At 45.5% G+C, this 23,804-nt stretch overlaps 1 protein-coding gene across 1 annotated transcript in view; it reads right to left on the reverse strand.

Annotated features, from left to right (window-relative positions):
* Positions 1 to 23,804, reverse strand: part of Dmbt1 (deleted in malignant brain tumors 1) — a 219,663-nt gene that overhangs the window by 45,724 nt on the left and 150,135 nt on the right. The window contains exons 10-18 of the mRNA XM_052175095.1: positions 18,054 to 18,080; positions 17,209 to 17,245; positions 16,990 to 16,992; positions 13,881 to 13,903; positions 10,813 to 11,136; positions 8,078 to 8,104; positions 4,978 to 5,010; positions 3,305 to 3,340; positions 1,663 to 1,986 (exon numbers count right to left, since the gene is read on the reverse strand). Coding sequence (XP_052031055.1) covers positions 1,663 to 1,986; positions 3,305 to 3,340; positions 4,978 to 5,010; positions 8,078 to 8,104; positions 10,813 to 11,136; positions 13,881 to 13,903; positions 16,990 to 16,992; positions 17,209 to 17,245; positions 18,054 to 18,080 — 834 coding nt within the window. The remainder of the gene's footprint in view (positions 1 to 1,662; positions 1,987 to 3,304; positions 3,341 to 4,977; positions 5,011 to 8,077; positions 8,105 to 10,812; positions 11,137 to 13,880; positions 13,904 to 16,989; positions 16,993 to 17,208; positions 17,246 to 18,053; positions 18,081 to 23,804) is intronic.

The raw sequence follows: 23,804 nt of genomic DNA on the forward strand, positions 1-23,804 counted from the left end.
TGCCTACAGGGGCCGGGATTGAAACGAATGTGACAAGCACAGTATTGTAGACTGAGTGAACTGCAGTTCCCTGTAAAAAAAAAAAAAAAAAAAAAAAAAAAAAAAAAAAAGGAGAAGAAATGAAACCAGCATGTATGCTGGGCACAGGGGCTCACAGTGGAAATCCTAGCACTGGGAAATAAGGCTGGAGAATTAGTACATCAAGTGCAGCAGCCTGGGTTATACATATACTACTGTAGTGATATACTTATAGATCAGTAAAATACAACATAGAACACAGGAGAGACCATGTAGGAACTGAAACATTCAGATGTCCCAATTCAGGGGAAGATACACAAAGATCACCAGGAGATAGTGCACAAGTGTGAGGTGCCAGTAAGCAGACATGGGGTCACTACCATGGTGAAGCCTCAGGCCCTTGATTTTAAGTAGCATACAGCACTCATATTTATAATGCCCAGTGGTGTGTTCTTACAACTCCTGTACAGTTCTTGTCAGACATGAATGTGCAAAGATCAAAACTAATGAACCAGGTAACAAATTTGGTAAAAAGAAAGAAGAGGTTGAGGAGTGTGTGTCTTCTCAATAGTGCCCTAGTGTCAGAAAAAAAATCATGACCCAAAATAAACAGAAGAACAGAGGGATTCCAAGCTGTTGACAGTAACCTGAGCTAGGTGTGACATAGACATCTGTGAGAAACAGAAGGATAGTTAGAATTTCTCCTGGACTCCAAGGGAAGACAGACTCAGCCTTTGTGCAGATGTACTGAGACTGAGGTTCCAGGGTGGGTGTGGCCAGAGCAGGCCGTGAATAACACAGATACTCATGAACTTCTGCTATGGACTTCATGACCCAGGTGGGACCTGGTTTTCTGCAGCTTACTAATCACATGTAAGAAAGTCATGACCACCTGTGGACATGACAGGAAACCAGCATTCTTTGTTGCTCTTTAGCCAAAAGGACACTGGGCCTTGAGTTGTTGAAGGTTCAAAAATCCACCCTTGTGTTTAAAGGATTCTGTAGGACTGTAGTATACGTCCCTGCCCAAATATTTCTTGTCCATTTATCTCAAGAACATACTATGTATTACCTTGCTGCCACGTCCACAACACAACATTCATGACTGACATTCCTGCTACATTGTCATGACTGAGCTAGTGACGCCGAATCTGTGAGAACCCAGAGCTCTATAGAGCCTGAGGGAGTGAAGGAGTTACTGACACTTCTCCAGAACACTCCTTTTGCAGGACTTTCTGGGAAGGATTCTTGGGAACACTGGGGGGAAAGAACAGTGAATTTGCTCAGCTCACCATGCCTTACAGCTTCGCCATTCTGATATTAAAAATCAACATAGAAACAGGATTCCAATGCTCCACACCAAGGCTGGGTTACTCCTTGCAAGAGCATGTGCATGATGATCCTGGTACTTTCTCAAGTCTGGGACTTGACATTGCATTTCCATGGCTTACCTGTCTCAGATAAACTCTAGAGTCACTAGAATCTTAGAGCACTCTGCAGGGCCCTGACTGAGGACGACATTGCCCTGGATATTCAACAACCATTATAAGGACTAGGTGAATAAAACAGAATGTATTTGTAACATCACTCATAATGACCTGACTGAATTTCTGTCAGGCATATTTAATAATCACTGGGTCTTACCTGAACAGATGACTCCAGCATCCTCATGGTGTCCACAGTTATGGGAGAGCCAGCCACGGTGGGAGCAGCTCCACAGATAGTCCTCATAACCTCTACAGGCCACATCATCAAGGACAATGGGCCCTGAGCCCTGTCCAAAGTAGGCACTTGGTGGGGCAGATAAGGCTGAGCCACAGCCCAGCTGCCTGCACACCACGTTGGCGTCATTGATGTCCCAGCTGTCGTCACACACGGTGCCCCAGGAACCCTGGTAAAGGATCTCCACGCGACCCTGACACCTGTCTCCTCCATTCACCAGCCTCACAGCCAAACCAGAATCTGTTCCTGGAAAGACATGGTAGATTTTCCTGTGTTGGTCCAGTGTGGATGATGGAGCTTGTACACTTTGTGAGCAGCTCACTCATGAACTTTAAAGGATTATGGGATGTGAGCTCCTCCTGGTGCTGCATCTGTACTGTGAAGACCTTACCTCTCTCACATTGCCTGGGAAACCTCACTGCAATGCCCTCTACTTCTGCTCTAGACATGAGGGCCATGTTTGTCACCAGGATGCCTAGGATTTTGCAAACTGTGTTGCCATGGTTGAATCTGCCCTGGATGGTGACAGGATACCTACTCCACCTTGTACCTAAGGCCTTGAGTGCCATGCACTCTAGAATCAAATGTGACTCAAGAAGAGAGAGGATGTAGATGCTCCCAGCTACACACACACACACTCACACACACGCACACACACACACACACACACACACACACACACACACACACACTGCACATGCACACATCCATCTCCACCCTGTCCCATACCTGGGAGCAGTAAGGAGAAGGCAGAGCAGATTAGTCTAAAACAGCCCAATGGGGCAGAAAGTTGATCTTCCTTCCACAACAGAAATTCATGAGTCCCTGGCAAAGGCTCTCAACACCTGCTTACATACACAGTTTTCCAAGTTGATATCAGAACTCCTTTCAGGACCAATATACATTTATTGTTCTGAAGAAAACGGTGGCTCCCCACTGACCTGGGTCACATGACTGCCTCCATGAACTCACTCTCTTTCTGCAAGGATACCAATCTAGAGGGCACCAAGCTTTTTTACTGCTGGTCACCAAGATTACTGCTGTGAACTCTTCTTTGAGGTTGGGGTTCAACCCAACATGTTTAAACAAGAGAAATGTCTGCACATAGTTTGTACTAAGATTAAGCTTTCTTGACTGGACACCCATTTGAAGTGAATCAGAATGGCATCTCAGAAGAGGTCATCAGTCTCATTTTGTCACCCAACCTCCCTGGAAAGTTGTCTATCTTGATTTTTCTGACCCCAGAGTCTCTTCTGACATAACATTAAATTTAGAGACCATGAATTTTTGGAACCCACTCCAGTACTGACTTCTCCTACACACGAGGGAAAGGAGAATGGCCAATGACAGCATGCTGACTGACTCCTTCACACACACAGGGAAATGAGCAGTGACAGAGGTCCCAGTGGAGGAAAGTCCTCATGTCAGGAGGCATCCCCAACTTCTCTAAGTCTTCACAGTAGACACCCACCACACTATCCCCTTAAGTATCCCAAGGATGTCAATTCTGAATATAAATTTTCATAATGACCTCCAGAGAGAGCTTTCTACAATCTTTTCTTACCTGTCAGTGTGTAATCAGGAACTTGAGTAGTTGGCTCTATAAGTTCATATACAGATAAGGGAGAAAATGAGAAACATGATGTTAAGTCTCCATTGAGGAAAACCAGTGCATGCAACTGCAGTCAACCTGCTGATGGATGAGATTCAGCATCTATACTGGGTAATGCTATGTGACTCGACACTAGTGAGAAGTCTATGTAGTCTTGGGTTCTCCAAGTATAAAGGGCCATTTTTATAGAAAATGTTATTAGTCTACAGACCCTAGTTCTAACTTGCCTACATATGACTTGCACTGAGCTCTAGGGCACCAGTACAATAATCTTTCTGACAGGTACACATGTTATTCTTATCGAATTGCACTGGTTGGCAGACTAATATAACATTCACTATCAGATGTGTGGAAAGCTGGTTTGCCTCAACTTTGTATGTGAATGCTTTTTTGTTTCAGTATCTCTGCATGTACCCTAGGCTAGACTGAAACTCAAGATCCTACTAGCTCAGCATCATGAGTGGTATAATATTGTACATGTTTTTACATACATAGGTGCATGTGTATGTGTGTGTATGTGTGTCTGTGTCTGTATGTGTATTGTGTATGGTATGTGTGGTTGAGTATGTTGTTTATGTGTGTGTGGTTGTATGTGTGTGACCATATTCATTGTTTTTTTTTTAAGTTACAAAAATGAATCTGTCCCCTTTAAATGAGACACAAACTTCAAGAATATGATTAAATTACTTTAAAAGTGCCCTAACTCTTGGACAGAGCACCTTCACAATTTGACTTGGTGCAGGGGATTGGACTAAAGATATTCACATATTAACTCAATGGCACCAAGCAACCAGCTTCTGAGCAACCTTCATAAGGTCTCTGGAGACAGAAAAATATTCACCTCTCCCCACACAGTAGGTCCTGATATACACAGGATGGAATCTCTGGAAGGAATATGGCTAAGTGAGAGTAAAGCCAGTCTCATGCTGGGGCACCTCACAGGCCTAAGAAAATGTAATTCTTGATATTGGGCCAATTGGATTCCCAACAAACTCTGAGCAGGTCAGAGGCATTGGTATGAAATACGGATACCAGTTCTTGCTAGTGTCCTAGGATTTTGGAAATCCCTAGGCGAGAAGAAAGGGATTTTTTCCAAAGCCCAGGCCATCAGAGTATAAACTATACTGATGTGCCTCCTGTACCTTTCATTGGAGAAACTCAAAAGAGATGGAACAGGATCTGTGATGTCCCAGGATGTGGCACTGTGACACCCACAGTAGCTTTATAAGGCTTTAGACAAAAGGAAATGACAAAGGCATTGGATAAGCAGAGTTTTAATTTCCTCACTATGCACTGCTGCCAGAGACTCTGCTCCCTGGACTGGCCAAAATGTGGGTGAAACTTGGAGACCTCAGGGCACTGAGCATGGTCAATAGAATCCCTAAAATCAACACCTCCTTCGTGGTCCTTGAAGATGCCTCCTCTGGGTCATCCTCTCCAACCTCCACAACTCCAGAGCCATAATCCATGGCACATACGCCCGTATAGGACTGAACTTATTGAGAAATTTCCCCGAGAGCTTAGGACCTCATGCGCTCTGCCTTCTGCCCATCATCTGGATCACAGCTGAGCCTGTGGGTTCTGGGGAACAATAGGCCACAGGGATACAACATAGAACACCTTACCTTCTGAGGTTTGTTCAGGTGTATAGAACAAATCTGCAAAATGAGAAAGCAAGAATTCATTCAGTATTAGTCCTCCCTTAAAGAACCCAGAGGCAGAAGCTAAAATCTCCTGTGCTAAAGGCCTTCATCACTAGAAATGCTGCAATTCTCCTATGGAGTATGACACTGATAATTCTTTAACTTGCCACTGAGATGCCAACACGAGTATCTTTTGGCCTTAATCTCCACCATCTCTGCACCTATTCCATCCAAAAAAGTATCCAGTTCGCCAGCAGAACCAATGTAGGAAGATAGAAATAGCCAGATGATATTTGAATCCAAAAGTCATTTGGATATTTCTGTACTTCAAACAGCACCTCTTATTATAAATATTTGCCATCTCTAAAATGGTTCTGAGAAAGTAGCTCTCATTAGTAAGAGTTGACTTCCAGATATTATTTCAGAAGGACAGAATAAATGCAGTCACAATGTGGCTACTTGCAGGACCATGGTCCTTCTACTATTATCAGGTATGGTGTGAACACTAAAGTCACAGAATGTTTCCTGTGACATGTACACAGTACATGCTTTCTATCATTAAACTGGCAATGAACATGGGAATACATATGCATACACACACACACACACACACACACACACACACACACACACATTCAGGTGCTTCTGCATAACCTTAATCTTCAACAGGGTCAAAGGTACAATGGTGGGCATCTAACAGAAGTCTTCTCTCTAGCCTCCAGCCTACTCTCCCACTGTAAGGATGCACACAACTTGGCAGGCAGCAGGCAGCATGCTTCTGCATGGTGTGGAGCCCCTAAGATGCTCACAGTTAAATCTGTGCTGGTTGTGAGAGGAAACAGACAGCAGCAGTGTAGCAGCAGGAAAGAACAGGTTCAGCATCCTCACAGCTGGAGCTGAGCCTGGGTGCGCCCTTCTGTGGCTCCTTTGTGGTTGTGAGAACTCTGTGGTCTGAGAGTGATAGGATGGAGTGGATGCAAGGTGAGGGGCTCAGACAGTTGCTGTTGGAGTTCTTCAGAGGGTGCTATGGGCATTGGAAAGGGGCACCTGAGCTTTCCAAGGTGTTCCCAATGAAGGCTCTGGGTCTGAAGGAGCCCATCTTGCTGCCCTCTGCTGGTCAAACTCTGAATGTTCCCACTAGAGAAGTACCAGTCTTGGTTTGGCCCTTTCTGGAAGTTGATCAAAAAGCTTCCTCTGGATTCCCTGCCGGGAACATATCCTAATGACAGCACATACTACCTCTGATGGTTGAGCATTGGTTATGTGCAATATTTTAATTGTGGAAGGAATAATCAGTGACTGTTTTCCACTAGCACTTCTGACACAAGGCTAATGCTAAGTTCATCCATCACGTGACTGAAGGGCAGAGAGAAAAATAAAGAGGAAGGGTGGGGATTGGTAGGGTCTGCCCAGCAGTTTGAGACACATGTCCCTCATCTCTACCACATCCCTGATTTCTGTGCCCAATGACTCCTTTGAATTCCACCAGATAGCAGCAGCAGCAGCAGCAGCAGCAGCAGCAGCAGCAGCAGCAACAGCAACAGCAGCAGCAGCAGCGCCAATGCTGGCCACCTGTCCTAATTATCTCCTACTTCTGTCAACAGAACTCCACCTAAGTCATGTAAAGGACTCTCAAACTGGGAGTTGTCCAGATCAGAATTGCCTATGGCCCAGTCTGTTTGTTTTGTCTGGATTGACAATTGTCAGGGCAGGGCCAGCCTTTTGTCCTTGGGCAGGTGAGCCTGTGCTGTATAAGAACATCAACTAAGGGCTGGAGAGATGGCTTAGCAGTTAAGAGCACTGGCTGCTCTTCTGAAGGTCCTGAATTCAAATCCCAGCACCCATATGGTGGTTCACATTGGTAAAGAGACCTGATGTCCTCTTCTGCTGTGTCTGAAAAGAGCTGCAATGTACTTAGATATAATAATAAATAAATCTTTAAAAAAAATACAAAGAACACTATCTAAGCATGAGTCAGAAGGCCAGTAAGCAGGGCTGCTCTATGGCCTCTCTTTCAGTTCCTGCCTTCAGTTCCTGACTTGGCTTCACTCAATGATGAATGGTGACCTGTAAGCCAAATAGATCTTCCCTTCTCCAAGGTGCTTAGAACCAGTGTGTGATGACAGCAATAGGAAGCAGATTCAAGCCCAATTTTACAAGTAGCAGCCTAAAGCCAGAGACAAGGGCAAAGGGGAAGGCCTTACCAGTAATTGTTGTGCCTGGGTTCCACCAACCTTAATAAAAAAAAAAAAGCTCAGTTTAGAATTGGATCCACTGTGTAGAAATGGTGTCATCCAGGGTGCACAGTTAGCCTCAAGTGCACTGCCCAGCCACTCCTCCTGGATGCTGATGGTGGTATCAGTGTTTTAGTTTTGGCTATGTGCACTGCCCGTGGCTTTGATAAACATACTTTTTTTCATAAGAAGATATAAAAACAGCTGTGCTAGAAGTGGCATATAAATCATGTTCAGTGTGATTTAAAAAAAAACAGCTGGATATGGTGTCAAAATCTTGGAATTCTAGAACCTGGAATCCACAGGCAAGAAGATCAGGAGTTCAAGGATGACCTTGCCAAAAAGAGCAAGTCTGAGGTTAGCCTGGGCTAGGTGGGTCTCAAAAAATAGTGAATAAACAGACCAATAGCAAACAAGTAGTCCTCTAACCTGGGTAACATCACATTGTTATTAAGCTTGGGACAAGCTGGAGTTGTCCCAACTGTCAAGAGAACATGGTATCCTTACATATCATCTGCCAACCCCAGATCCCCGAGTCTGCCTCATGTCTCCTGCTCAGAATTTGGCAAGTGGGACTGAATCCAAGACCTGCATTCAGATATTATATTTGTTTCTGACATATGCTGACATTTGAGGCCAGGTTAACACAAAATTGAAGACGATAATTATCTTACCACAGAACCCCTTATGCTATAGCTGGAAGGAGTTTCTATTATCATTACATGTCTAGTTGGGAAACTATATATTTCAGCCTAGTGTCCTTCATTAACATGTAGTGTGCCAGCATCTATCACAATGAAGGGGAAAATTATACACTGATGGCAAGCCCATATTTCCAAAGTACTTACCAGGTGTGGGACTGCTTGTTTGAGAATCTGTGAAAGGAATAAAAACAAAATCAGACTGTGTGTCACCCACAAAAATCTAGGCAAAATCCTTTCTGAAGCAATAGCTTCTACACCTATTCTATGTGGAGTCCTCAAAGACAAAATTCAAATACCTAGGTTCCTTTTTCATTGTTCAAAAGAGCAAGATAGTGCTAGTAATATTCTAGTCGGGGCCCTCTGTACCCATGGTCTTCTTCACAAATTACACAGGGAGTGAATCAAAATTATGAAAGAAAAAAGCCTGCCTCTGACTTAATGAGCATGGAAACCTTTCCCTCTTGTAGCACTGAGTCACACAACATTGATATTCTATGAGGTACTAGATCTGGGATGACTGGAAGGACACAGGAGGGCATCTGTGGATCACACACCAGTTGATGAAAAACTTGAGTGTCAGAGGCTTTGGGTAGAAACAAAGTTCTTGGAACACATGTCCTCTGGAAACTGGAAAATAATTGCTCAGGAAAGGGGAGGATGTGGTTAATATTTCTGGTTTAGCATGTGTGTGTGTGGATAAGTGTTTATGTATATGCATAAATTGTGGAATCAGCAGGAATGCTCAGGTGTCTCAGGAGTCATGAGGGTGGACTGCTTACAATTCCATCCTCCATCCCATGAGCTGTAATACACTCTTGAGTCAGGAACCCTGTTAGGCTCCTGGCACATGTACCAAGCTGGGAACAAACTGAGCAGTGAGTGCTCCTAGCCCTGCAGAGAATCCAGCATATCAAGGTCCCTGAAGACATCAACAGAGAGTTTTGAGCAAGGGACAAGTGCTAGTGTGGATGCTATGGGAGAATACACATGGACACCCAATGACATAGAGTATGTAAGTGTGCTTGTGTGCCAGTGTCCACATCTGTCCTGTGTGCCCTTCTGGGATTGTATGTGTGTGTGTGTGTGGGGGGGTGTTTTGTGTATGTGTGCTTGTGTTGCACTGTCTGTGAAGTGCATATTTGCATGTGAGGATATATGTTTATGGTGTTTGTGTCTGTGTATGTATCTCAGTGCATGTTTGTGTCTCTGTCTATGCAAGTATTTATGTATGTGTGTATGGTTTGTCTGTGTGTATGTTTGTCAGTGTGTGTGTGTGTGTGTGTTTGTGTATATTAAAAAGTATAAATCCAGTAGGGACTTCTGAAGGGGACAGTGTCCTTGATCTTTAGAAAGAGAGGTTGGTGAAGTGGAGGCTGGTGAAGGACATGACAAAGTAGACTTGCTCCAGGACACCATAGCATCTGCAGTGACCTGACTGTGGCTACAGGGGGTGCTGTTGAAACGTGGAATGTGACAAGCACACTATTGTAAACTGAGTGAACTGCAGTTCCCTGGATAATGAGGAGAAGAAATGAAACCAGGATGTATGCTGGGCACCAGAGCTCACAGTGGTAACCACAGCTTTGGGAAATGAGGCTGGAGAATTAGTAGGTCAAGGTGAGCAACCTGGATTAAGATGGGGAAGCCTTAGGCCCTCCATTTTCAGTAGCACTCAGCAGTGAGGTCTATGATGCCCTGTGGCATGTTCTTACAACAACTCTTACACGGGTCCTGTCTGCCATGTCTGTGCAAAGAGCAAAGCTAATGACCCAGGTAACTTATTTGGTGAAAACTCATAGTGGTGGAGGAGTGTATATCTTATCAAGACTGCCCTAGAGTCAGAAGAAAAAGCGTGACACTACAATGAACAGGAGAAGAGGGGGACTTCAAGCTATAGCAGTGACCTTGGCTAGGTGTGGTGAGACATATGTGTGAAATAAAAGGACTGTTATATTGAAAGCACCCAGAAGTTCACCTGGACCCCTAAGGAAGACAGACTCGGGTGCTGCCAGGGCAGACCATGAATAATGCAGTAACTCATGAACTTCTGCTTTATGCTCCATGACCCAGGTGGGTCCTGGTTTTCTGCAGTTTGCCAATAGCAAGTAAGAAAGTCATGACCAACTTTGGACATGAGAAGAAACCAGGGTTCTTGGCTACCATGTTGATAATCAGCCAAAAGCACGCTCAGCCTTGAGATTCAAAGATTCACCCTTGTGGTTTAAGAATTCTGGAGGACTCTGGCAATCCTACCTGCTATATCCAGGCCCAACTATCTCTTGTCCATTTATCTTCTGAACATACCACATATGGCCATGTCCACACCCCAACATTCATGACTAACATTCCCAGTGTGTTGTCATGATTGAGCTAGTGATCCCCAATATTTGAGAACCCAGAGTTCTGTAGAGCCTGAGGGAGGGAAGGAAGAACTGACACTTCCCCAGAAGATTCCTTCTGCAGGACTATCTGAGAACAATTCTTGGAAACGCTGGGGGGAAAGAAGAGTGAATTTGCTCAGCTTGCTATACCTTACAGCTTCACCATTCAGATATTCAATTTCAACATAGAAACAGAATTCCAATGCTCCAAACCAAGGCTGGGTTACTCCTTGCAATAGCATGTGCATGGTGACCCTGATACTTTCTCAAGTCTGGGACTTGACATTGCATTTCCATGGGTTGCTTGTCTCACACAAACTCTAGAGTCACTAGGACCTGAGACCCTTCTGCAGGACACTGACTGAGAAGGGTATTGTCCTGGATATTCACCAACATTTAGAAGAACCAGATAAACAGAGGCAGGATGGAGTTTTAATAGCATGCATAGTTACCTGACTGCTTTGCTGTCAGGCACATTTAATGATCACCAGGTCTTACCTGAGCAGATGACTCCAGCATCCTCCTGGTGTCCACAGTTATGAGAGAGCCAGCCACGATGGGAGCATCTCCACAGATAGTCCTCATAGCCTCCACAGGCCACATCATCGAGGACAATGGGCCCTGAGCCCTGTCCAAAATAAGCATTTCCTGGGGCAGACAAGGCCGAGCCACAGCCCAACTGCCTGCACACCACGTTGGCATCATTGATGTCCCAGCTGTCGTCACACACGGTGCCCCAGGAACCCTGGTAAAGGATTTCCACGCGTCCCCGACATCTGTCTCCTCCATTCACTAGTCTCACAGCCAAGCCAGAATCTGTTCCTGGAAAGACATGGTGGTTCCTCCTGTGTTGGTTCAGTGTGGATGATGGAGCTTGTACAATTTGTGGGCAGCTCACTCATGAACTTAAGAGGATTATGGGATGTGAGCTCCTCCTGCTGCTTCATTATGGCCACACTGCCCTGTGAAGACCTTTATCCCTCTCACTTTGCCTGGGAACCCTCACTGCAATGCCCTCTTCTTTTGTAGACATGAGGGCCATGTTTGTCTCTAGGTTGCCTAGGTTTCTGCAGACTGTGTTGGCGTGGGTTGAATCTGCCCTGGATGGTGACGAGATACCTACTCCACCTTGTACCTAAGGTCTTGGAGTGCCATGCACTATAGAATCAAGTGTGACTCAAGTAGGGAGAGGATGCAGAGTCATCCCAACTCCATGCACACACACTGCACATGCTCACATTCATCTCTACCCTGTCCCACCCCTGTGAGCAGTAAAAGAGAAGGCAGAACAGGTTAAGCTATGAGAGACCAAAGGGGCAGAACCATGAGCTCCCTGACACAATGGAAGTTCATGGGTCCCTGGCAAAGACTCTCAACACCTGCTTACACACACAAGGTTGAGAGTTTACATCAGACTGTTTTCAGGCCCAATATAAAATTATAAACCTGAAGGCGGTGATGGTCTACACTCTCCTGGGCCAAGTGATTGCCTCCATGACCTCAATCTGTCTGCATTGAAACCACACTAGAGGTCCCCAAGCTTTGTCACTGCTGGCCACCAAGACTACTGCTAACTTCAGAGTCTCTTCTGACATAACACTAAATCTAGAGACCATGGATTTTTGGAACCCACTCCGATACTAACTTTTCCTACATACAGAGAGAGGGAAATGGCCAATGGCAGCATGCTGACTGACCCCTACACACATACACAGGGAAATGGGCAGTGAGAGGGGTCCCAGTGGAAGAAAGCCCTCGGGATCAGGAAGCATCCCCAACTACTCTAAGCCTTAACCCCACACACCCACCATACTTAAGTGTCCCAAGGAAGTCAATGCCAGGAATAAAATCAGCATTATGCCCTACAGAAAGAGAGTTAGACAATCTTTTCTTACCTATTGTTGTATAATCAGGATCTGAACTAGTTGGTTCTGTATGTCCATATACTGATGAGGGAAAAAAAATGAGAAACATGATGTTAAGTCTCCATTGAGAAAAACCAAGACATGCAAATGCACTCAGCCAGCTAATGGATGGGAATGAGGCTCTATACTGGGTAATGATGTGTGACTTGACACTAGCAAGAAATCTATGTAGTCTTGAGTTCTCCATGTCTACAAGCCTACTTTTAGAGAAAGTGTTATTAACCTACAGACCCTAGTTCTGACTTGCCTTCGTATGACTTGCACTTAGCTCTGGGGAACCAGTACAAAAAGGTTTCACATATGGACACACGTATTTAATTCTTCTTTTCTAATTACACTGGCTGGTAGACCAATATAACCTTCACTAACATATGTGTGCAGTACCTCTTTGCCTCAACATTGTGTGTGAATGCTTTTTTAGTTCTGTACCTCTGGATGTACCCTAGGCTAGACTGAAATTCAAGATCCTACTATCTCAGCATCTTGCGTGGTAGAATATTGTGTGTGTGCTTGCCTGTGTATGTGTGTGTATGTGTGTGTGTGTGTGTGTGTGTGTGTGTGTGTGTGTGTGTGTGAGAGAGAGAGAGAGAGAGAGAGAGAGAGAGAGAGAGAGAGAGACTGTATTCATTGTTTTATCTATTGTTCTGGAAATGGCTCTATTGTGCCCCCTTTAAATGAGACACAAAGTTCAAGCATATGTTTACATTACTTTTAAAGAGCCCTCGTACTTGGACAGAGCACCTTCAAGAATTGACTTGGTGCTGGAGATTGGACTGAAGATATCCAGGTATTAATCCACCGGAACCAAGCAATCAGCTTCGGAGTATCCTCCATAGGGTCTGAGGATATGGAAATAATTGAACTCTTCCCACACAGTAATCCTGATATAAACATCGTGGAATCTTGGGAAGGAATATGGCTAAGAGGAAGTAAAGCCAGTCTCATCCTTGGGACACCTCACATGCCTAAGGATAAGAAATGCCTGACATTGGGCCAATTGGATTCCCAACAAACTCTAGGCTGGCCAGAGGCATTGGCATGAAAACAGTTCTTGCTGGTGTCCTAGGTTCAAAAAATGCCAAGAAGGAAAGAAAGGGATTTTTCTTTCTCAAAGTCCAGGCCATTAGAGTCAAACTATACTGATGTGCCACCAACACCTTTCACTGGAGGAACTCAGAGATGGAATCAGATCTGTGATGTCCCAGAATGGGAGGAAGGGGAGTTATGACATCCACAGTAGGTTTATAAGGCCTCAAAGGGAAATGACACAGGAATTGGCTATGCAGAGTTTTGATTTCCTCTCAAGGAACTGAAGCCTGCAACTCTGCTCCCTGGGCTAGCCAAGGTGTGGGTGAAACATGGGAACCTCAGGGCACTGAGAATGGTGAGTAGAACCCCTCACAAGAAGACCTCCTTGGTAGCCTTTGAAGAGGCCTCCTCTGGCTGATCCTCCCCAATCTCCACAACTCAGGGACATAATCCATGGCATAAATGCCTATATGGGCTTGAAATCTAAATGAGAAATTTCCCTGGGAGCTTAGGACATCACATGATCAGACTTCTGCCCATCTTCTGATCAGAGGAGAGCCTGTGGGCTCTGGGGACGATAAGGCCACAGGGATACAAAATAGCACACCTTACCTTCTGTGGTTTGTTCAGCTGTACTGATCACATTTGTACATCCACAGTACAGGATGAATGTGGATGAATGAATGAAAGAAATTCATTGGGTGTTGGTCCTCACTTGAGGAACACAGAGTCAGGAGCTGCAATCTCCAGTGCTAAGGGCCTTTTATCACTACAAATGCTATAATTCACTGTGGAGTGTGACACTAATCCTTCTTTTAACTTGATATTGAGATGTCACCTTGATCATCTTTTGTTCTCACTCTCCTTCATCTCAGCATCTATTCCACCCAACAAACTATGCAGTTCTCCAACAGCCCCACTGTAGACACAAAGTATCCAAAGGTCATGTGAATATTTCTGTACTTCAAACAGAATCTCTCATTGTAAAAATTTGCCATCTCTAAAACAGTCCTAAGAAAGTGGCTCTGACTAGCAAAAGAGGTGACTATGAGAGATTATTCTGGAAGAGCAGACAAAGCCTCTCACAGTGTTGCTGTTTGCAAGACCATGTTCCTTTTAAGTGCTATCCTCTGGTGGAGTGTGATCACCATAGTAACACGATGTTTCCTGTGACATGTGCACAGTACATGCTACCTATCAATGGTGAAATCAGCCATCCATATGGGAACACATGTGCACACACACACACACACACACACACACACACACACACACACAATGCTGACTAGGAGTGTACATGCAACAGCTAGAGGCCACAACAGCACTACCTGAGCACACGACTCCGGCATCTTCCCTGTGGCCACAGTTGTGGTTGTACCACCCATCATGTTGACAGCTGGACAGGTAGGATTCCCATCCTGAGCAGTGCACAGCTCCCAAGAGAATGTTCCCTGAGCCCTGACCAAAATGGGCCCCTCCTGGTGCTGATACAGAATGGCCACAGCCGAGTTGTCGACAGACGACTTCTGCATCCTGGGTGTCCCAGCTGTCATCACACACGGTGCCCCAGTAGCCTTGGTACAGGACTTCCACCCGGCCCTGACAGCGGTCACTGCCATTCATCAACCTCAGAGGCAAACCTGCATTGACACAGCAGGAACCACTCTCTTGGCATGCTGGGCTCTGTGGCTTCTGTGACCTGCCCCAGCACCACTGTCTACCCCTCTCCTCCCCTGACATTGTCATTCCCCACCCTAGGAGCCAAAATGTTGCTTTCTACATTATCTTCCTAGTATCCTCATCTCCATATCCTCTGGAAACTTCCCAGACAAGGGTCTCTCAAGATGTCTTCTTCAGTCCTAATTTAGCCCTGACAGTCCCAGTAAAGAACTCCAGACTCACACCCTGTCAGTCTCGGTAGTATCAATGTCAACCACTCCAAACTCAGTCCTGCACTGGGATCCTTGATGCCACCATGCATAGCCACAAGTGTGCTGGAGTGTGGTCATCACATTTGATGTCTGTTTCTCTCCACCTTTACTCTTGGTTCTCACCAAGGCTCACCCACTAGGTTGACCCTCCCTCCTCTCCAACCTGTGTTGCTCTGTGACCCTCTGTGACCTCTCCATGACCTCTCCACTCAACCCTGCCTCTGCCTGGCTCTTAGCTAAAGCTCCTTATCACACACCTGCCCATCCTCTCTGAAGGGCATGCTTCATGCCCAGGGCTGTCCTGACGACTTGCCCATGTCCAGTGGCTGCTCCTTAAGTTATATCTTGAAAACAATCTATATATTTTAGTCACTTCCTTGTCCAAACTTCTTCCTCATAGTTCAGGAAGGATGGCTCATACCTGTAATCCCTGAACTACTGGGGCAAAATCAGGTAGGTTTGTGCAAATCAAGGTCAACATGGTTTACATAGGAATTCCAGCCAGGGCTACATGGCGAGACTCTCTCTCTCTCTCTCTCTCTCTCTCTCTCTCTCTCTCTCTCGCTCTCCCTCTCCCTCTCCCTCTCCCTCTCCCTCTCCCTCTCCCTCTCCCTCTCCCTCTCCCTCTCCCTCTCCCTCTCCTTCTCCCTCTCCTTCTCCCTCTCCCTCTCCCTTTTTCTCCTTCTCCCTCTCTCTCTCTCTCTGTATATCTCTGTATCTCTCTCTCACACACACACAGAGACACAAAGACACACACACAGAATGAGCTTCTGCATCCACTCCATCTTCATCAGGGTCAAGGGTGTGATGGTGTCCATCTAACAGAAGTCTTCCCTCCAGCCTGCTCTCCCACTGTAAGGATGCACATGACTAGGCAGTCAGCAGGCAGCATGCTTCTGTATGGAGTGGTGGCCCTAAGTCTCTCACACTGAAATCTGTTCTGCTTGTGAGAGGAAACAGACAGCAGCTGTAGAACAGGTTCAGCATCCTGACAGCAGGAGCTGGATCCTGGCTGTATGCTTCTGTGGCTCCTTTGTGGTTGTGAGAACTCTGTGGTCTGAGAGTGGAAAGTTGGAGTGGGTGCAAGGTGAGGGGATCAGACAGTTGTTCCTGGACATCTTCAGAGGATGCTATGGGGATTGGCAAAGGCCACCTGAGCCTTCCAATGTGTATCCAAAGAAGGCTCTGGGTCTGAAGGACACAATCTTGCTGTCCTCTGCTGGTCACTCTCTGAGTGTTCCCCCCAGAGAACTGCCAGCCTTGGTTTGGTCCTTTCTGCAGATTGTTCAAAAAAGAAGGTTTGGTGATAATAGCACATGTTACTTGTAATAGCTGAGAATTGATTATGCACAACATTTTCATTTTGGAAGGAGGAAACAGTGACTGTCTTCTACTAGCATTTATGATAAGAGACTAAAACTAAAGTCATCCATCACTGGACTGAAGGGCAGAGATAAGAATGAAGAGGAAGGGTGGGGATTGATAGGGTCTGCCCAACAGCTTGATACATCTCTCATCTCTACTCTGATTTCTGAACCCAACAATTCTGTTGGATTTCACCAGACAGCAGCAGCAGCAACAGCAGCAGTAGCAGCAACAGCAGCAGCAGCAGCAATGCCGGCCATCTGTCCTAGTTATCTCCAAAATCAACAGAGCTCCACCTAAGTCTTGTAAAGGATTCTCAATCTGGGTGTTGCCTATGGCCCTGTCTATGTGGATTGTCTTGATAATTTTCAGGGCAAGGATGCCCACTGTCCTTGAGCAGGTGAGCCTGTGCCTTGTAAGAATACTAGCTAAACTTGAGTCAGAAAGCCAGTAAGCAGGGCTCCTCCATGGCCTCAGCTTCAGGTCCTGCCTCCACGTCCCTGCTTCTGGCTCCTCCCTGACTTCACTCAGTGATGGATGGTAATCTGTAAGCCAAATAGACCTTTCCTCTTCCAAGTTGCTTAGGCCCAGTGTGTGATAAGCAAATTCAACCCCAATCTCATCAGTAGTTCAAAGCCAGAGACAAGAGTGAAGGATTTGTCACCCCTGGGTTCCACCAACCTTAAGGAAGACAAAGCTCAGTTTGGAATTGAATCTACTGTGTCGAATAGTCTCATTCAGGGTACAAAATTAGCGTCAACCACACTCACTCTTACTGGGAGTTGGGGGATCAGTGTGTCAGTTTTGGCTATGTGTACTCCCCAAGCTCATGAGAAACACACTTTTTATCAAAAGAAGTTAAAATCCAGGAGGTTGGAGGTGAATTATATATCATTTCAAATGTGATAAGAGTTTGAGATGGTGACACAATCCTAGATTCTTAGACCCCAGAAACTACAGGCAAGAAGGTCAGGAGTTAAATGGTAGATGGGCCTACATAGCAAGTCCAAGGTTAGCGTGGACTAAATGGGTCTCAAAATAGAGTAAATAAACCAGTGACAAACAAATGGCCCTATCACCTTGTTAATATTAGACTCTCATTAGTCCTGGGACAAGTGTGAAGAGGGCATGTTATCATATATCATATCATATCATCTGCCAACCACAGATCCCTAAGCCCACTTGATCTCTCCTAGTCAGAATTTCTGGCAGGTGGGTCTGAATCTAAGATTTAAATTCATATGTTCTATTTGATTCTGCCATAAAATGAAATTTTGGGGTGGGGCAACAAAAACTTGAAGACTGTAATTGTCTTAGCATAGGACACTTTATGCTATACCTGGCAGCATTTTCTATTGTCATTATGTGTCCAGATGGGACACTATACATGTCAGCCTAGTGTCATGTACTACCATACATTGAGTCAGCATCTATCACAACATAGGAAGAAATTATACATGATACAGGTCCATATTTTCAATGTACTTACCAGATGTGGGAGCACTTGTTTGAGATGCTGTGAAAGGAATAAAAACAAATTTTAAGGTTCTCTGTTTCTCTGTTTCGTGCACAGGAATGCTGGCAAATACCTTCCTAGGAAGCAATAGCACTTACTCTTATGCAAAGACAGACCAGAAACACCCAAAGTCACCTTCACCCAAGCCCTGAAGCAATAGCTTTTACACATTTGCTGTGTGGGCACCCTCAAAGCCCAGACTCAAACAGCTAGGTTCCATTTTCATTGGTCAATACAATAAAATAGTCTTAGTAATATTCCAGCCAGTCCTGGGTACCCATGGGCTCCTACACAAATTATGCAGGGGGTGAATCAAAAATATGAAGAAAAAAGCCTGCCTCTGTATTATTGAGAATGAAAACCTTTCTCTCTTGCCGTCATCATATGAATGATGGTGTAGCACTGAGTCTCACAATGCTCATATGCTATGAGGGACTAGATCTAAGGTGACTGGAAGGACACAGGAGGGCATCTTTGTGTCACATACCAATTGATAAAAGACTTGAGGGTTTGATGCTTTGGGTAGAAGAAGTGAGGAAGTTCTTAGAACTCATTTCTTTTGGAAACTGAGAGATAATTGCTCAGGAAAGGTGAGGATATGGTTAATATTTGGATTTCTCCCAAGTCCGCTCTTCCAAAGATATTCCAAGACCCATCCTACTCTAAGGAATTCATATTTGAATGAAACATATTAAAAATGCCCCAAATGGGGCATGACATATTAAGACTTATTTTACCTGCTACAGGGTGTCAGGCAGAAGGTGTCTCATTCCTCCATTCTGGAGAACAGAGCATGTTACCACATTTGAAAAAGAGTAAACTGAGTTTTACTCCAGGAGAAGGAATGTCCCAAGAGGGTCCTTGGCTCTGCCATTGACCAGCAGCAATGTCACAGCCTCTCTCCTGCCCACCATGACCTGCCCACCATGACCTGCCCACCATGACCTGCCCACCTGACTCTGTACAAAGAAAGCATTGAGGCCACACATGCAACAGATTCAGAGAGGCCATGGCTTAATCTGACCTAGCTGTTATTTCAGCGCCAGCAGGCCTTACTCAAGGTTCAAATTCTGGCCCAGCTCTCATATAGCAGATCGAGTGAGCCTTGGTGTGCCTCACCTGAACTATGGAAGTGATGGTGCCTAACTTTGGGGTGAAACCTGGTTTGAATCAGAGAAGAAGCTCAAGTGGAAGAGGGTCAGTTACCCCTCTGTGTGCTGAAGCCACAGCATGCATAGCTGTATACATATATGCACATATACATATATACATATATGCACACATATACGGCAAACATGCATACCTCTATGTAAACACGTGTAGCATCATGTTAAAATGACAAACACCCTCAGTCCCATAGCACTAGTGCCTTTGTTTATTTGTGGATGAGGGCAAGGCTCTCTGTCCCCTAGGACTATGGTGATTCTAGGTCACAGGGCAAGGACAGAGTAAGTCTATCACTATGAAAGCTGGCCTTGCCTCCCATTTCACACTCTCTAAGAAGACGGCCAGACTAGTTCTAGGATACCTCAGTCTAGGACCCCTTGGTCAGCAGTAAAAGACTGAGGATTCAGTCCTGGGCTGATGTTCTCATGAAAACTACTCTACAAATGATCTTTTAACTTCAGCAGATTCTCACAAAGCCTGGAGAGAGTGAGCATTCTGCAGTTCATCTGGAAATCTTGCAAAAATACGAAGCCTAACCATAGAGATTCAGAAGTAAGAAAGGAAGGAAGGAAAAAAAAGGGTTGTGAAGAAGAAATGAAGAGAGGAGGAAGGGAAGAAAGAGAGTAAGGGAAGGAGGGCAGGAGGGAAAGGGGGATGTAGAGAGAAAGAACTGAGGGAGAGACTGAAAAGACAGACAGATAGAGGGCAGACAGAGAGAAAGAAGAAGATGGGACAGACAGGGTGTCCTCTGTGAGATGACACATTCAGCCATGGGGAGGCTGGCCAGGTCACTCTTGCATGCTCACCACTTGACCCTCTGAGAACATGAAACCATGTTGGAGTGACTGAACTGCAAGTCAGTGACTGGCACTCTGACATCGTCCTGTCTGTTCCTCACTTGCCCTGGCTTTGCTCAGCAAATATTGCTGACAGGGCCAGACATACAGAAGAGAAGGCATGTGCAGAACATCTACACAGGCTCGTCTCCTTCCAGGTTCACAGCACCCGGCTTGGGAATTTAGCAAGGTTTAAGGTCTCTTCCTAGTGCCCATGAGCCTTTCCTGAGCCTGGGAACTTCTGAGCACAGTCAGTCATTCCTTTCATTGAACGACTCCCTAGGAACACCAACAGAATGCCTGGCTTCTTCCCTACTGTCACCACTTCTGTCTCTCAGGCAGATACAGGTCAAAAAGAGAAGCAAGGGCCTCTACAAACTTACAAATATTTACAATTATTAGCAAACAAACTCCATGAGATGAACAGTCACACAACCATGAACAATTTCAACCAACCCACCGGGACCGAGATTAGCAGGAGCACAATTCATGACTATAAATAAATGAGACAAAATACCTGTAGAAAGGATTTGACCCCACAAAAGACATATTTCAAAGATAACGGTGGAGATCCCCATTGTGCTGGTTCCTCTCGATTTGGGTAGAAATTTCTTGACATTTATAAGTTCCTGAGTAGAAGGAGGTGTGCCCTCTTAAGTGGTATGCTTCTATTGCCTCTATAAATCAATATGACGGAAGTGAAGAACTTTGTTAACAGTTTGACTAATCCGTGGGAACAAGGTTAGGTGTGTTGGATTGATTGTGGTAGGAACAACCTGGCTGTTGCCCAACATAGAAGGCCTGAATTCGGTGATAAAACTTCCTTCTAGGTGAGCATCGAAGACTCCCAGTGGCTCCCTGAACATGGCCTTGATTTTTATCTTGGAGAGTCCAAGCAGCTTTTAGGAAGCAGGATGTGGGCTGCTGGGCAAATAAGAGACATGGTGCCAAGGGGAAGGCATGTATTCAGGATGGTTTATACTGGCATGCTGTCCTCCTAGTTAGCTCTTGTGGGCATCACCAAGGCTCAGAGGACTGAGAATGTCCATGCACACTGACTAAACATAGAAGGCATGAAGACCTGTTCCACCCAGACATGTAACAACTTCTACCAGATGATCCCCCGACATCTTCATCTCAGCTGAGAAATCCATGACCTCACACCAAACCACTCCCAACCATCTTACCCTGCTTTGATTTCTTGTCCTCCAGAAGTACACAGTATGATGCTCAGATTTTGGGAAAGCCACAGAACTTGCCCCTTGTTTATATCTGTCTTATGTTCTAATCCTCTTCTTTGGGTTTATGATGTAAATGATCCCAAACTCTTTGGGACACTCCAGTTTATACTCCAGGATTCCGATATACCCAATGAAGTCTCCTAGAAGGCTGCTTGACATGTGTAAGATAGTCTCTGTGGTGGAATGAACTGATAAGAAGCAGTCAGCTTGGCAAAATTGTTTTCTGGCCCGGTGAGTAAGATCCCAGGGCTTCTTGCTTCCTTTACCTTGCCCTGTTAACCCACAGTTTCTGTCACTTGATTCTACTGGGATGCTGTGAAGTCATCTTTAGGGACTGAGATTCTGGCTCTAATTTCATCCAAAGGCAAGGCGCATTCCATTTTTGGCTTCTGTGCTAATCATGGTCCTCAGACAGTGGGGACAGCTCTTTCAGAGAGGTCCTCTTTCACCATCACCCATGGAAGACTTTGAAGTAAAACTTGATCCTCAGATGTCCAACTACGCTAATTACACTGCTCAGATTCAATTGGTACACCAGGAAATCAAATCATTGACAATGGAAGTGTATTTTGGCTTTAGAATTAGTCTGTGTGAGAGAATAAAATATATCCCTATAGTTTGTTTTAAAGCAACGACTAAGAACAAGGAACCTGAATGACATCCAAGGGCAACTCTTATCCAGATAAGGGACAACCACCGTGGACCTCCTCAGGCAGTTTCTGCACAAAGAACTGTTCTAGGCACCTTTAATTGCTTAGCCTTAAAACTGTCCCTCCAAATTGTGTATATACGATCCCAGGTGTTTTGGAGACATGGGAGAACTGACTAGGACACCTCCAAGCCAGAGCATGCATGGGCATAGCCACAGAGCATGAGATGAACCTGTTCAGGTCATCTAAGGATTACTGCTGGATTCCAACTGGATTAGACAGTGGCATCCATTGGCCTTTAGACAGAAGTAAGAAGTGGGCTCATTTCTTCCATCAGAAAGCTTAGGGCCCAGATGAACTGATGTTGGGGTCCAGTGAGATGCCCAGCTAGAGGGTACCAATTTCTCTTCAGTCTCTACCTGGATCTCTGAACTCAAAGGAAAGATGAACAGGAAACAAAGATGGCACCAGTACCTGCCAAACTCTAAAAAGATAGAAGCCACTGATAGGGCAGAATGAGATCAAGTGTAGCCCAAGTCAGATCTATCCTAGAGTCTAAACCTTGCACAATTCTTGGAGGGTGGAATGGTATGGTGTGCATTAGGAGGCACATGGCAAGGCAATGCTGGGCTGGAATCCATCAAGATTGACTGCAAGCCCAGCAGAGGCTACCCTGAAATGTAGTTCGGTCTTGGGCCCTAACAGAAGGAGGGCCATTTTCCTCTTAAATGTAACACCCTACCCTGAGCATTTTCGCACTAAACCACTGGCTTTCAAACAGTGGGCTCTGGAATTCATGTATCTGTTAACAGCTGGTAGTAAAAAAGTCAAGACTGCCTCATAGTGCCTTGTGATATGTTTCAACAGGTCATTCATGGGCTCAGGACCTAACTCAATATAGAGAATATATGCATGCAAGAACACACAAAGAACCTTGTCAATGTGCCAGACACATGGACAAAAAAGGCACGAGCCTTAACTCCAATCACCAGGCAGAGTCAGTGAACATAGGAAATTCCGTAGACAGCAGTTATGTTGGTGAAATATGTGCATGGCAAACACAAGAGCCCAAAATGGCCCCCAAACGGGCTTTGAGTCATTGATGCCAGCTAGAGGTGCCACCTGTGTGATAGGGAACTCAGAAGGAAAGTGGGATGTTGGGAACCAGAGAGCTTGGCTCAACACCCCCAGCTGAGCTGTTTGCACAGGTTTCTTGAGAGCAAAACATCCCGTGGCTTAGCTTGATTCCTGCCTTCCTGCCTGGTGTGGTACGGACTTCCCAGGTGCCTGACCTATGACTATAATTTTTTTCTCCTGTTCCTTCCCTGGCCTCTAGTATATATATATATTGCTAGTCTCTGAGTAAAGCTTTGGCATTCTCCTTGCAGAATGACCTGAGTCTGTGTTTTTTATTAATCCCCCAGGCCTATGCCCGATACTTGGTACTGTGGCAGTGTGGGCGCTGTCAGTGGGAATTTGGAGGGCATATGTTCCCTGGGCCATGTCCCCTCCACTGCTCTTCCTCTTCCTCCTGATGGTCCATTCAGTCTGCAGCTTTACTGACAGTCCACGGAGCCCACATCTTCACACCAGCCCTGCTCTCAAGTCCTCTGCAACTTACAGGCTACCTCTACCTCGTGAAAATTGTCCTGCATATCTGGTCAGGAGAGGAGGACCGTGGTCAAAGGTCTACTAAAGCACTACCAAGCAGCCAGTGGCAGCTAGGATTGGGCTACACCTAAGGGCCCCGTGTCCACTAGACTTCCGGGAGAGTGGAGAAATCAGTAGCTGGTGATCCAAGGCTTTTGTCTGGAATGTGGAAACAGAATA

The sequence above is a fragment of the Apodemus sylvaticus genome, chromosome 1 (genome assembly GCF_947179515.1).
Source record: "Apodemus sylvaticus chromosome 1, mApoSyl1.1, whole genome shotgun sequence".
NCBI lineage: Eukaryota > Metazoa > Chordata > Mammalia > Rodentia > Muridae > Apodemus > Apodemus sylvaticus.